The 15,702-nt window shown below is 39.4% G+C and overlaps 2 protein-coding genes across 5 annotated transcripts in view; both read right to left on the bottom strand.

Moving 5' to 3' along the window:
* The window catches only part of DNASE2B (deoxyribonuclease 2 beta), an 86,363-nt gene extending 73,617 nt beyond the window's left edge, over positions 1-12,746 (bottom strand). The window contains exon 1 of the mRNA XM_019647706.1: positions 12,665-12,746. The gene's annotated coding sequence lies outside the window, so the exon portion shown is untranslated. The remainder of the gene's footprint in view (positions 1-12,664) is intronic.
* The window catches only part of SAMD13 (sterile alpha motif domain containing 13), a 32,456-nt gene continuing 17,120 nt past the window's right edge, over positions 367-15,702 (bottom strand). For all 4 annotated transcript variants that reach the window (XM_019647767.1, XM_019647765.1, XM_019647768.1 and 1 more), the window contains 2 exons: positions 12,665-12,776; positions 367-1,510 (listed from right to left, as the gene is read on the bottom strand). In XM_019647767.1, the coding sequence (XP_019503312.1) occupies positions 1,367-1,510; positions 12,665-12,776 (256 nt within the window). In that variant the 3' untranslated portion in view covers positions 367-1,366. The remainder of the gene's footprint in view (positions 1,511-12,664; positions 12,777-15,702) is intronic.

Here is a 15,702-nt window from a genome sequence, read left to right as displayed (position 1 = left end):
ATCAACTCAGAAAAGTTTTGTATGTGGGAACATGAGCTTTTGTCTGGAGGAAAGGTCCATAGCTTTCATCAGAATTTTTCCCCAAATCATGACCCCCACTAGCTTACAGAAAAATAAAATCTTTGACTAAAAGGACACCCAAAATTGGTTGTTGGATGTAGGTAGGAGAAAGAACAAAGCATACATGGACAATTCAGTTTGTAAAGAAGATAAACCCACATATAGATCTGTATGTTTTCTTTACCTAAATTTTCTTTTTAAAAAAAGTGGTTTAACTTTCTCTCCATGATTTTAAGGGGTGACCTTAATCCATAATCACAGCTGCAGAAGCAACCAAACAGAAAAGATCAAACTTATGCTGAGAAGAAACTGAAGCAATGCTTTATTGCAACCACAAAGCACCAATCTAACAAGGCATTGACACACAGAGATTGAACAAATGTCTCTTTGAACAGAGATGTAACAAGCTCACTTCTTCAAGTTCTTAAAAACAAGTACTCGAACCAAGAATCAAACAAAGCATCAGAGCAATTAAAAAAATATTACACCATCCTGAAGGAATAGATATAAAAATATTCTGTACTAGTAACAAGGCTTTTTGATCTGTGTCTCCTGGCAAATTTCTTCAGAAACAAATTATTATAAATACAAACCATAGAATGATAAAATGTTTTCTTTGAAACAAAGGCCCAATTTAAAAGTAATTTTATGCAGAAAATATCAGTGCCCCCTGTGACATCTAACTGAATATGGATGGTTACCCCCAATATACAACAGAGTTTCTTTTTTCAGAGCTATAGCTCTGCTCCTGAAGGGGCCATGATACACGTTCACTTCAAACATCGCAGCATATCCCAGTGAAACCTTAATAAGGTCAAGTGAGGACCCTCTATAAAAAAGGGTGTTGGCAATTCCATCCAAATAACAAGCACTAAGAAGCAGAGGAATTCAAGGGCGACGGCCATCCCGTTCTCTTTTCTCCCCCTCCCCAAGTCTGTAACCAAAAGATGATCATTCCATTAAATTCTTTTTTAAGGATTTTGGGAAAGCAATCTATGAAGAAATGAAGAAAATCCTTATGAGTTCAAAGCCTTTCTGAAGAGGGGTGTCTAATCATGTCAAAGATTGATTTTTTTCACTCTCTTTAACAAACTCCACAATGAAAACCATTCTGTTGTCCTTGATCCTCCTGGCTGAATTCAGGTCAGCTGATGGATTGCCTAGTCTATCCAATAGGATAACATTTCATTTGATTGAAATTCTTTACAAATACACATGTATGTATTCTGTTAACAAAGTTTCATCACATGAAACTAAATTATGTCATTATGTATTTTTTGAGGTCTAAGACCCCAATTTGACTGTACTATGAAGAGTTGTTCTTTAAATGCTTTGACTGCAGAGGTTTTACATGATACTCGTAGATTTTCAGAGCAGGCCCCAATTTTAACTGAAGTCCTGTCAACACATCATTTCTTGTCATCAATAGCAGGGATTTTCCATCAATTTCCTATAATTGAAGCAGAGGGTAAATCCAACATGTAAGTCCAAAAGCTCAAGAATAATGAGGAAAAAAGGAAGTTCAAAGGAAAAAGTCATATTGATTTTCCCCAAGTTTAAATCATTACTTTCTCGCTTATGCCAAAATAGAAAAAATGGCATCTTCTATTTCATCTTCCATATTGTACTTTTATTTTTGGATTAAATACAATTCATAACTGTTCTTGTTTTCAAGATCACATCACAAATGTCACATCCTAAAAACTGACAGCAAGCTTGGAGCATGTACCCTTACAGATCAAAGAAGTTCTTCCGAAAAGGATAATGACACTTGCCATTTATAAATTATATTAAAGTTTATGCAGAATTTTGTGTACTTAATTCCTAAAACAACTCTATGAATTATGACAGGCAGGGATTATCTTCTTAATTTTACAGGCAAACCAAAAATCAAGGCAAGAAGTTAAGCTGCCCAAGATCAAGAAGTTAGGAAAGCATCGCAGAGGATTTGAACTTTCATTTGCCTGCAGCCAAAGCAGATGTTCTTTTCATAACTCCCTTCTGTTTCTCCTGGCACTTAGAAGTAAATATGTNTTTCTGCCTAGCAAGAAAATAGTGCTCCCCTGGGATCGAGCCCTAGCTCTCCTCCTGGCTACCTACCAGACCTATAATTAGGGTCAAGGCACATCAGAAAGCAACCAGCCAGAGACATGGTGCACCTGCTCAGGGAGTAAAGGGTCTACAGGCCAAAAGAGTGGCAAAGTCTCAGTCAGTATATACAGCAGCTAAAGGGTTATACGTGGGACTGGATCCTGAGGGCCCTAGATTAAACCCATCAGACTTTCAAATCAAGAAGGAGGGACAGAAGCAGTTTCTATTCACATGGGGTGAACACTGTACACATTTATGGTCTTACACTAGGACTACATTAAGTCTTCTGCCCTTTACAGATGGGACCAGGACCATCTGGACATTTCACAGAACATCACATTGGTCCATTGTATCCATGACATCATGTTAATTGGGCTGGAAGAGCAAGAAGTTATTTTTGTACTCCAGAGAAGGGTAGAGAAACCCATCAGAAGCCCACCATATCAGTGAGGTTTTTAGGAGTGTTATGGTTTAGGGCAGGGGTTGGAAAAAATCTGCCCCAACACCTGTTTTTGTAAATAAAATTTTATTGGAACACAGCCAGACCAATTGGCTTATGCATTATCCGTGGTTTCTTTTGTGATACAATGGCAGAGTAACAGAAAATAAAGAATTAATAACCAATATAAGTCAGTTGTAACAGATTATTTGGCCCACAAAGCCTAAAATATTTAGTCTCTGGCTCTATATAGAAAAACTTTGATGACCCCTGGTCTAGGGCATTCCAGGACATTTCTTCTGATATCAGGAACATATTACTGCATTTCAAACTTTCTACCACTAAGACAAAAGCACCATGCCTGGTAGTCTCTTCAGATTTGGGGGGCATCGTATTCCAATGGGATATTCCACTGGGAATTCTGGTCCAGCCAACCCGTTTACTAGGTGATGAGGAAGGTTTCCAGCTTTGTGTGGGGCCTAGAGCAGCAAAAGGATCTACAGCAGGCTGGGTGCAAAAATTCCTGCTGCTTGGGCCGTGTGAATTAGCAGGCCTGATGCTATTAGAAATGTCTCTGATTGAGGAAGATGCTGTGTGGGGCTTCTAGCAAGCCCCAATAGGAAAATTACATGCTATCCATAGCAGAGAATTATTCATCATTTGAAAAATAGCTTCTGGTGTGTTACTGGGTCTTGGTAAAGCCAATTGTCTGTCTATGGGACATCGAGGAAATTTATGGCCAAAGCTGCTCATCATGAGCTGGTTTCTATCAAACCCACCAAGCATTAGGATCTGATGAGTCCAGCAGGAATCCATTGTAAGATAGAAATGCGAGATTCGGGATCAGATACAAGTAAAGTTACAGGGCACAAGACATGAGCCATAAAAGAAAGGTAGCTTTTATGACAGTGGCGAAAGGAAATCCTCCCAATGAGTAAAGCTTTAGAAAATGCACCAAAGGGTCATCTACTCTGTGTAGAAAAAAAAAAGTGTCCTAAAGTATGAATATATAAAAACTCATGGCAAATGGCTTGGTTGGCTGGTCAGGCTCCTGGAAAGTGCAAGATTGGCAGATTGAGGAGAAGGAAGAGGGTTGTAAATAGATCTGTATGTAGTAATCATGGTGTTTCCCCCCCCCTGTATCTTAGATGTTTTGAGATCTTGAAAACTTACCCAGGGAAAGATTCCCTCTCCCAGGGGTAGCTAATTCCTCAAGTTAAAAAAAAAACAACTTACTTGGGAGCATGCCTCTCATATGCACTGTAACCACTTCCTTTATCTAAATCACACACCAAGCCATATTTCTCCTGTCCTAAGTCAACCCAGGGCCAGGAACCAAACAGCTAGAGACAGTCCCTATGCCCCAAATTCTGCCAGAATTATTCCTAGAGTGGGGATACTGCCACCTGGGGATACAGTGAGAGTGATTTAATCTTAAAGCTATAGGCTTGTCCAATCAGCCAACTCAACGATTCTCAAGCAAAACAGCTATTCCCAGCCCACTGATTAGCCAGGAGAGAATCAATCAGACTGAATACTGAGAACATTTATGAAACAGAAATGGTATTGTAGAACATGACAATGCTGTAAGTTTTAGCTGAATGGTGGAGGGGGACGGTGACACACATAACTTAAATAATTGGATTCTTAGAAAAATCACAGAAATTAAATGTTGAAATAAACTTCTAGTTGGACTTGTTTATTCTGTATGGGAGGCAATTGAACCAGCAGAGGTTGAGAGATGTGTCTGAGGTCTTGCTGATAAGTCGGTAGCAGATCTGGAGCCAGAACCCCCATCTCCTGATCCCTCATCCAGTGTTCCCTTCCTCCTCCACTGTGAATTCATGGCTCCAAAGTTTTCCTTTGTAACTGTGTGTGGATTCAGCTGATGTTAACTTACTCCGCATCCTGCATTCACAACATACAGAAGGCTGATGAATAACCTATATTCTGGTGGCTGGGAGAAGTCACCTTAACATTAAAAATTCATTATGAAATCTGCCCATATAGACAATTAAACAGACTGATGTCAACCTAATTGACTCAAATTAATGAATGCAGACCTACTCAGATTTTAAACTTGTATTATTTGCTTAACTTTTTGCTGTTTGTTATTGGCCCAAAGGTATCAGAGGTCTCCCTTTCATTAGTCTCACAAAATCATTTTGAATGTCATTAGAATGTTCATTTTTAATTAGGGACCGGATGTATTTAGAATTCACAAATGCCTCAAACTAACTTCTCTAGGCCTTTGGGGACCAGCAAAAACATATGCATCTTGCTCAGCGCATTTCCCTTTACTCAGCATAACAATTTTTCATGGTGCTTAAATAATGCATGTGCCCTTATGAAGATAAAGCATCTAGGACTACCCAATATCCAAAGACCCAAGAAAGTAATTGTTTTATCTTTCAGTAAGATCGGGATGCATCAAATGAGCAGTATTTGGGTTCAGCATATGTTTGTTAATTTTGTGACTTGGTTGGGCTTGAAACAAAGTGAGATCATAGTAATGAACCATACTTTAATGCACTTTTCATATAATACTAATGACTGTACACTCTTGTCTCATTCAACCCTCCATCAACCTTATGAGACTAGTGTTATGGAAGGATTGCTAGCTTCCCCACAGTATCCATCCCCCGTCATTATTTAGCTGGGTACTTGGCTGCCTGAAATAAAGACNCGCAAATGGCACCATTTCATCTTTTCTTATGGCAGAGTAGTATTCCATTGTGTATATGTACCACGTCTTTTTTTATCCAACCAACTATTGAAGGACACTTTGGTTGTTTCCATGTCTTGGCCATCGTAAATAAAGCTGCAGTGAACATTGGAGCACATATATCTTTATGGATAAATGTTTACAGATTTTTGGGGGTAGATACCCAGGAGAGGGATTGCTGGGTCATCTGGTAATTCTATTCTTAATTTTTTGAGGAACCTCCACATTGCCTGCCATAGAGGCTACACCAATCTGCATTCCCACCAACAATGTCTCCCTCTGCCCAATGCTGCCCTCACTGCTCACAGCATTGTTCCAGAGAACATTCCTCCATAAACCTACTGCATGAAAATCTCAGGGTCTAACTATGTGATTCAGGGGCTAGCCTTTTTCTCCACAGCTTCTCCAATAGTTATTATTTGTCTTGTTGATGACAGCCATTCTAATGATATCTCATTATGGCTTTTATTTGCACTTCTCTGATGATTAGTGATGTCGAACATCTTTTCATATGTCTATTGGCCATCTGTATGTCCTTTCGGAGAAATATCTATTCAGGTCCTCTGCTCATTTTTTTAATTGGATTGTTTGTTTTTTTTGTTGTTGAGTTGTATGTGTTCCTTATGTATTTTGGAGACCTAAAAACATAAGACCTGAAACAATAAACTGCATAGAGGAAAACATAGGTACTAAACTTACGGACCTTGGGTTCAAAGAGGATTTTATGAATGTGACCTCAAAGGCAAGGGAAGTAAAAGCTAAAATAAATGAATGGGACTATATTAAACTAAAAAGCTTCTGCACAGCAAAAGTAGCCATCAACAAAATAAAGAGGAAACCAACCGAATGGGGGAAGAGTTTTGCAAACAACGCCTCTGATAAGGGGATAATATCCTGTGTGACTCTTATAAGGACACTTCTCATTAAATTTAGAGCCCAGCCAGGTAACCTTCAGTGATCTCTTCATCTCAGGGTCCTTAACTTACATCTATGAAGTCCTTTTTTTCCATGTAAGGTCACATTTACAGGTTCTGGCAATTAGGATGTGAACACAGGATTTGGGGGCCACCGCTCGATCCACTCCACCAAGTCAGGAGATGGCGACCTTCGTGAGGGCAGCTCTTCTGGTTCCTACTGAATCTTTAGCTACATACACACACTACTATTCCCTTCATATCTAGGGATGGTCACATCCCCTTCCAGTTTGATCAGCTGTCATATACATGTTTATAAAATGGTGAAGAGCATGGACTTTGGATCTAGAGAGTGCTAAGTTTTAGATTGGACTCCACCAACTTCTAACTGTGAGAACTTGGGCAACTTACCATAAACTTTAGTTTTCTAATTTTGAAATAGGAGTAATAATAATAATAATAATAATAATAATAATAATAATAATACCTACTTCAGAGTAACTGAGATAATGCATTTGTGAGTCAGAATGCTGTTGGTTTCTGGTAACTGGATACCTAAGAGGTATTCTGAAAAGACATCTTATTTACTTAAGAGGTTTAGAGAGAGATTATCCCAGGATTGATTTGGCCATTTGGTGATTGCATAAAGGACTCAGGCTCATTCCATCCTTTGCTCTGCCATCTTCAGTGTGTGGTAATGTTTCTTCTGTGGCCACAAAATGGGTGGTGAAACCCCTGCTAAAGATGCTATGGTGCATCATCAGATCTCCCTTGGGACCAAAGCACTCAGATGCCGGACGTGTTGACCTTTGCTGGCTTATGGTTGAGTCCCACCACAGGAATTGCCCTTGGCTAAAGAAAGCTGTCTCTCCCAAGTTTACACCCACTCCNAGAGAAACCATAAAGATGAAACACTATACTTGTGTAGTGTATCACTCTCAGCTGGATCAGTAGAATACCTCAACAACTCTTTTATTTATCCTTGGTCAGCTCCCTCTTCCACTCCCCTTAGTGGCCATTCTTAACCTTCCCTCTTCTTTAGTTCCTTATTAAAACTCCACCCATCCTGTCCACTCTAAGCAGAAGAGCTTTCCTCTTTTTTAGAAAAGGAAACAGAGACTGTCAGAAACTCCCTTAATGTCCCTGAGGACAAGGGCAATCTTAGCTGTATTTGCACACATTCTCATGTATGTCCCTAGAGCATTGGAAGGATAGAAAGGATAGAGCGAGATATCCCTGTCTTGCTCAGAATTAATCCCTTAATTCTTTTTTTTTTTAATTTTAAAAAAATATATTTTTAAAAAAATAAAATAGTTGAAATTTTACTGACCAAATTGAACCATTATGTATATTATGGCTGAAATTATATTTTATTGTGGTAAATATATATATATATATATATATATATATATGACATGAAATAGGCCACTTTTATGTGTATAATTCAGTGGCATTAATTACATTCACAATGTTGTGTAATTATCAAAACTATTTTTTTAACTCTTCCATCACCATAAACAGAAACCCTGTTAAACAATAACTACCTCCTCCTTCTAGCCCTCGATAACCTCTAATCTACTTTGTCTCTCTCTGAGTTTGCCTATTTTAGGTATTTCACATAAATGGAATCATGCAATATTTGACTGGCTTATTTGACATAGCATAATGTCTTTAAGGTTCACCCATGTTGTAGCATGTATCAGAGGGTCATCCCTTTTCATGACTGAATAATACTACAATGTATGTATATACTACATTTTGTTTATCCATTCATCTGTTCATGAAAACTTGGGTTGTTTCTGTTTTGGTTATTGTGAATAATGCTGCAATGAATATTTGTGTACAAATGCCTGAGTTCCTCTTTTGTGTGGAATTGCTGGGTCATATGGTAAATCTATGCTTAGCTTTTTGAAGAACTGCCAAGCTGTTTTCCACAGCAGCTACGCCATTTTGTATTCCCATTAGCAGTGCGTAATGGTTCAGATTCCTCCATCTCCTCGCCCCTCCATACTCTTTTTTTTATTATTAGTTTCAGGTGTACAAAACAATGTAATAGTTAGACATTTACACCCTTCACAAAGCGATAACCCCCTTCCCCTAATCTACTACCCCTCTGACATTGTATATAGCTGTTATGGTTCCACTGACTCTATTCCTTCCATACTCTTTTGATCTTATCACTTTCGTATCCTCAGGGAGTTTGCTTCATTTAACTATCCTCAATTTCATTCAGTTTTAATCTGTCCAATTCTTTTGGCAAGCCCCGTTTACCGTTCAGCCAAATCCCTTGGCATTCCCTAGACAACATCTCTCACTCCAAGGTACTTGGAGTTCTCAAGATAAACCACATTATTTCATGTCCCCATGGCTTTGCCTTCGATCCGCTCTGCCCAGCATCCTCTGTGTTTCCTTCAAATTATATACCTATAATGGTTTCAGGTAGCTTTATTAAAGTCAAAGAAAACTTGTAATCATAACCATTATTTTACTTTAATAGTCTTATATTTATTTTAATGTGTTAGAAAAATCGATAACAACTATGGCAACAACTGAACAAGTGAATAAATGAAAGAAGCACTACACACGAGTCTATCTTATAACTTCTCATAACTGTTCTCCGTTTAAACAAATGATTTAAACAACCATTTGGGACTTTTGGTTTATGGAAATCTATTTCAATGAAAAATTCAAAAAGATTCTTTCCTTATCAGTTTTGCTTTCCATACTCCTATTTTCTTATTGTTAGCATGACCCTTCGGCTTTTGAACTCTTTTCTAAATTTTTATGGGCTGAAAGGACATATCAGCAGAGTTTGAGTTGCCACTTCTCTTGTTCATTATGCTGTAAAATATTTTATACATTTCAGGAGCTTTCAATTGTTAAGAAATATCAGGTGTCAAAGCGCGCTGAATATTTTCAGAGCTTGGCACTATAAATTGCTGAATATTTTTAGTACTTGGTACTATAAAATGCTGATAAAGTAATAAAAATTATTTCCAATTTGTGGGGCTTCAGCAGGTCTAATTCAGATCTAGATTAACCATAACACTAATGAAGCTTAAGTTTTGCCTTAGTGATTTTATATTCATAATTTTTAATTTCTTCCCAAGTTCGTCTTTTAGAATTGTATAAGCTTTAGACCCCCCAAAACCTGGATTTGTCCTGGGTCTTATTAGAGATAGATATCCACCTAAAATCACTACAGTTGAAATCCGCCTGGCCGTGACTTCGGGCACATGTTCAGGGTTGCTCTGGTTGGCCTGCCTACTTTACCACTCCATTTGAGGTGGCAAGTGTTACTTAGCAATTTGTAGCAATAAGAGGTTTTCCTTATATTTATTAAGTCAGTGACCTCAGGAACATATCAAAAGTTAGCAAAAAGGTATCTGAAAGGAAATGCCAATCTTTGCATTTCAAATGAATGGCTGAAACAACCAATCGGGCATTTCAGAGTAAAACACTGTTCTTATTCAAGTGGTTTGGGGAAAGTGAGGAGATAATACAGAAACATTAATTTGTCACCATGAGTGGCATATTATTTTTGTCATGATACTCTGAGAAAAAAATTATCTCAGTCATACATACTCTTCTAGAAACAGAATCACTGATGTCATTCACTTGTTAAATTTGAGGAATCTGAACAACATGAATTATATGACATTGATTGAATGGCAGAACTCGATCTTCCATTTTCTTCATATATACTTTGAATAAGTGAGTCAGACAGATAAAGACAGAAGTGAAGTGACTACACTACAATGGACAGAACTGTCATTGTGACTTGCAGTTAGGCTCCAGTTTGAGTGGTGAAGTTGCTGGACTGCCAGAATGCCTTAACTGGCCACTGAAAGCACTGTCAGTAGACATGGCTTCGCACCAGAGAGTGGCACTCATTTAGCTTTTAGAGAGTCACAAAATGAACCCGATCCTTAATGTTCTGTGTGAGGAGGGTCTTGATGCTTTTGAATGGGGTTCGTCAAAAGATTCTCTCTTAAAAACTAAAGCTCTTGACTCTTGTAAACCAGGCAACCAGGCAATCCATGGGCAAGTGACAATGTTTTATAACCTAGTCATGAAAATTCAACTGTATCTATACAATATCTCAAGTAGTTTTCTGCCTTGTGCTGGGCATGGAAAGCATACTTCATGAGGTCAAGTTTTCAAATAACACTTGACTATTAAAACAGGAGCTTGAGCAATATTTTGCTTGTTTAACTCAGCATTCATTATAGAAATCTGAGTCCTAGAAAGGCAAACTCTCCAGGATCATCCAGTAACTATGAGTCAGTCAGGAGAAAGGAAATGAGGAGTCAGGACTGTTACTCATTCCCTATAACCCAAACGCTTATCAAGACACAGAGCACTATCATCACCCAGGAAGTTCCCTTGTGCCCCTTCCCAGTCATTCTCCATGTCCTCCTATCCAAGGGCAACCACAGTTTTGATTTTTTTCTACAAAATTTTCCTGTTCTCAGCCTTTATCTAAATAGAATTGCTATGGTCTGAATGTTTGTATCCCCGCAAAATTCTTATGTTGCAACTTAATCCCCAAGGGGTATTAGGAGTATTAGTAATAATATTAATAGATGGGGCTTTTGAGAGGTAATTGGGTCATGAGGGTAGAGTCCTCATGAATAGAATTAGTGTCCTAATAAAAGGGGTCCCAGAGAGCTCTCTCACCCGTTCCTTCATGTGAGGACACAGCAAAAAGATGGCTGCCTAGGCAGTGAGCAGTCACCAGACACCAAATCTGCAGCTGCCTAAATCCTGGCCTTCTCAGCATCCAGAACTGTGATAAATAAATGTTTGTTGTTTATAAGCCACCCAATTTGTGGTACTTTTGTTATAGCAGTCCAAACAGACTGAGACAGGAATCATTCAGTATGGATTCTTTTATATAAGGCTTCTCTCACTCAGCAAAATGTTTTGAGACTCATCCAAGCTCCTGTATACATAAATAGTTCATTGCTTTTTATTACTGGGAGCACTGCATTGTAGGATGATACCACAGTTAGTATATTCACTCTCTCATTGAAGGACACTTAGGCTTCTGGTTTTGGACTACTATGAATAAAGCTAGTAAGAACAATTTTATACAAATCTTTTGTGGACATATGCTTTCATTTCCCTGGAATAAATAGTTGAATAAATACTCAGGTGTTAAACTGCTAGATCATGGGGTAGATGTACCAATGTTTACACTCTCACCAACAGTGCAGCAGAGTGTGATTGGTCCACATCCTCACCAACATTTGGGTTTATCAAGCTTTCTAATTTTAGCTATTCTGGTGGGCGTGAAGTGACTCAAGCTGCTATTTCAGCAAATGTTCCAAGTTAACAAAAAATATACCTGTATAGGGATAAAGTTTGAAGGAAACATTGGGGGAAATCTACAGGTTAGCATTTACGATACTAGAAAAATTCACTGATCCAAACCGAGCTTGAGAGAATAAAAAACAGCTAAAGGGATATGGTAGAAGCAGCCAGACACATTATTCAGTCTATAATTCTGTCAATAAATTACAGTATTAGAAAAGTAAATTGAGTGCTTAGATAACTGAAGCCTTCATTGGTAGGAAGATGGGAACTCTGTTTTCCTACAGAGCTGTTTTGGTGTGGACCACAACATGCTCCTCATGGTCAAAGCCCCTTGATCACTATCCCTACAGAGCTGGCCCAGCCTGAAAAATGGAGTCTGGAATCACCCAGAGAAGTGGGAGGGGCCCTTGGCGCCTCCCTCTCTCTTTCCAATACCACTCCTGGACCTCAGGGGAGGGACATTGACACCGGTCCAGGACATATTCTAGGCACCGTGTATACTGTCCTTGAGTCCTCACACCACCACCCTATTGAGTGAGGTACTGACAGCCTCGGGTTACAGATGTGAAACCAAGACTCATGGAGGCGTGGTAAGTTGCCCAGGTCACACAGAGTTAGAAGAACCAGGATTTGACGAAATCCTGTGCTCTTTGCACTCTACTTTGCTAAGCACCTGGAAAGCAAGTTGGAGGGGCCTATTCAACTCAGTTGGTGCCAAGGCCAGTAGTAGATGGTGCTGCATGTCTCTTAGATTTGTCCCTACTTTTTCGTTCTTTTCTGTTTTCTGCTTTCTAGTGTGTTTGGGTTGAAGGTAGAGCTGTTTCGTCTTGCAGATGTAAACGACCTTTAGCCTTCCTTTCTGTAGCTGCGACTGGATCTCAGGGCTTGGGTTTTTCTCTTGCAGGAAGGAATCATTAGCTTGTCGCCTTCCTTCTACCCTTCCTCACCTTCCTTAGTTTTTTGGGGTCTGGTACGATCAGGACTTGATGTGAAGGACATGCAGAGAGCCTCACTGACCCCTCGCTGCTCTGTGTCCTCTTCCTCCTCACTCCCTTCTGCCCACTGTGGGGAAGGGAGGCAACTGTGTTCATTGTATGTTTCTCTAGACTGAGTTACCTGTTCCTGAAAAGCACTAGCTTGCTCCTCAAATCCCGCTGTTCGGAAATAATTGACGACATCCATCACAGCCCAGTCTGCAGGATCGGGTGGCCTCCCATTCTCCATGGAGCTACAAAACACAAATCGAGACAGCTGTCAGAGCAGAGCGAGCAAGCGTATGCGGCCAGGCTCACTACTCAGTGTCCCAGGGGCAGGCCCAGGCCAGCTCCCTGGAACCATGGTCCCCTCTACCCTCAGAGTCCTAGATTCCCGCGTACCCTCAGGACATAATCATTCTGTGTTTCTTAGGGTCAGGTCATTACGCTCACTGGCTCAGTCACTGCTTTCCTAATAAACCATTAAACCTTTAATACAAAGTATTTCCTCATGTACTTTGTTTCAATCCAGAGATATTAAGAGTGGTCCAGTGATTTCTGGTGGTGCACAGTATGCTATTCATACTCCTGAGTTAAGAACACCAGGCCCTTTCCAAAACAGCCAAGGCTGTAACTGTCTTTTCCCCCTCCCCCAAAAATAACTTAGAAGAAAAATCACAGAGTTAGACTACTCACATCCTGAGAGGAGAAACCTGTCTACGTCTCTTATGCTCTCCAGCACCTAGCACAGGTCTGATGGTGCACAGTCAATCCACAGTAAAGATCTGATACACTAATGAACTAACAACCAGAGTACTGAGAGCCTGCAATGCGCTTTTCACACATTACCTATTATCAGCCTCCCAGTTACTTGTGAACTGGCTACTGTGACCTGTTTTTAGGAAACTCAGGCTCAGAAAGGTCAAGACACTCAGCCAAAATCACATAGCAGATAAAACCAGGATTGGATTCCATATATGCTTGCCTCCAAACCTGTGCTTTTCCCACTCTACTTATTCATTGATACCACAAATATTTACTAAAAGCCTACTATCTTCTCAGTACTATGCTTGATTCAGGGTCACAGGGATAGGATACATAGGCCCTGCCCTCAAGAAGCGGGCAATCTGGTGAGGGGAAGCAGACATGTGGACCGCAAACTTGAAATCATACTAGAATTGAGGGGTGAACGAATGCTACTGAGGACACGGGTACTGGAGGGCCCAGACACTTCTGCTTGACTAGGAAACGTGAAGGATTTCAACAGCAATTTTGAAAAGCACCTACTGCTCAAAATATACCCTAAAATAGTTCCTGAGGGGATGGCGTGCAGAGGTAGATACATGCAGACACACATTGTCTCTTCCGGTTGTTTATGTTAAAGCATGATGAATGATTTTGCCGGACCAGTCCAGTGGCTTTAGCAACAGTTTGAAGGAGAAAACTGGAGACGATCCACCAGCAACATGATGGCTAGGGTTGGGGGAGCCATTGTGCCAAGGCTGGGTAAAATTAGGAGAACATTTCAGAGGATGGATTTAAGTGTCGCCTTTCCCCACTGGGGAAGCCATACATCTCCTCAAGGACTGTAATTTGTGGCCAAACCTAGACACTTACTCGTAGTTCTCTTTTAAATGGACCATTCTCTCCAAGTCATTTCTTATAACGTTTGCATGCCAAATTCCAAAAGGCATTTAAATGGTGCTGTTTAAAATACCTCCCAGATGGTGGTTCCCATTGTGGCTGATAAATTGCACTGATGCAATGAGATGGCAGATATAAAAGTTCCATTATCATTTAATATTTATCATTCACTATCATCATAGCAAAATGTTTAATAGAATACAATATGTAAAGATGATAAATTCATAAATATTTTTCCAGGCATGGAATCTTTAAAAAAAATCTATATGCATTTTACTTTATTCCAAAACATTGGCAAGAAATGAAGGCAGAATTTGTCTACAATTCCATCACTTAATCAAATCAATGTTTCCATTTAACACTGTCACCTCTTAGTCCCTGTGCATATGGTTGGGTACATCATGTATTGATAAAAATTATATCATGCATGAATAATTCACACTGGGAAACAATTATCCCTTAATTAAACAATCACCTCACTTTTAAAGAGAGCTAGAGAGACACCATCACGGGAGCAGAAATGCAATAAATAACAAATTTGGCAGATATATGCAGATTGGGACCTTATAATGAGTGTTTTCATTCATGCTGGCACATTATAATTTTAAGAGCTGGCAGCAGTAGTTCCCATTGTCCCTTTATATATTAGTGAAGGCATGTGGAAAATAGTGGAAACTCTCTGAATCTAGCATGTGTATATTCTATGGTACTTAGGATATTATAGATTCTGAGGGTTGATCAGACCAAAAGGAAACTCTGGATAAATACAATCCATATGAGACTCAAGATCCCTTTATACTCATTAATTGCATTTCTGCTTTAAAGTTCAGAGCAAAAGTTACTTTAGACACTTGTTAAGATATTATGAAAGCTAATCCTCAATGTTACTTAGGTTTCCACTTAGAAATGCACTTCTACTTTGTATTGCCTTGATATTTATAACTTACTTTCAAAATTATATTAACGTATTTTTTGTCCATATCTTAAAACAGGCTTTGTCTAAAAGCAATATAATTCTGATTGTAATGAATTAGTATTGATCTCTTTGCCTCTGACATACCTAAAAAAGGAGTGACTGAGAGACTTTTAGTTTATCTCCATCCCTTTCTCCCTCTCCCTTCATCCTAACAAGCAGAGGTCGGGCTAAGAGGCAGGCGGGCACCGAAAGAGAATGAATGATTCAAAGGTTCTTGACAGGACATTTTTCTTTTTTTTTCTTTAATGTTCAGATAAGTAAAAATGGACTGCATTTAGCAGCAGCATACCCAGGCAACAAAGGCATTGAAAAAGCAAATGATTCTTCAAGCAGTCTGTATATTCCAAATTCTTTAGCCTGACATTCAGGCATTTGATTCAAACACAACTTTCCAGGCTTATTCCCCATTCCACGTGTGTGCTGAAATCCAACTGAGCAAAATCCTGTACTTTCCTATGGCACCTGCTGTGGCTATGCCACTCAAAACCCGGCCTATTCAACTACCAGGGATTAGAACCTTATTCATCATTAAAAGGTGCCAGTTCCATGTCCCCTTCCTA

The sequence above is a fragment of the Hipposideros armiger genome, unplaced genomic scaffold, assembly GCF_001890085.2.
Source record: "Hipposideros armiger isolate ML-2016 unplaced genomic scaffold, ASM189008v1 scaffold_115, whole genome shotgun sequence".
Taxonomy (NCBI): domain Eukaryota; kingdom Metazoa; phylum Chordata; class Mammalia; order Chiroptera; family Hipposideridae; genus Hipposideros; species Hipposideros armiger.
The sequence above is the reverse complement of the archived record's forward strand: the minus strand, read 5'-3'. Positions and strand labels throughout refer to the sequence as shown.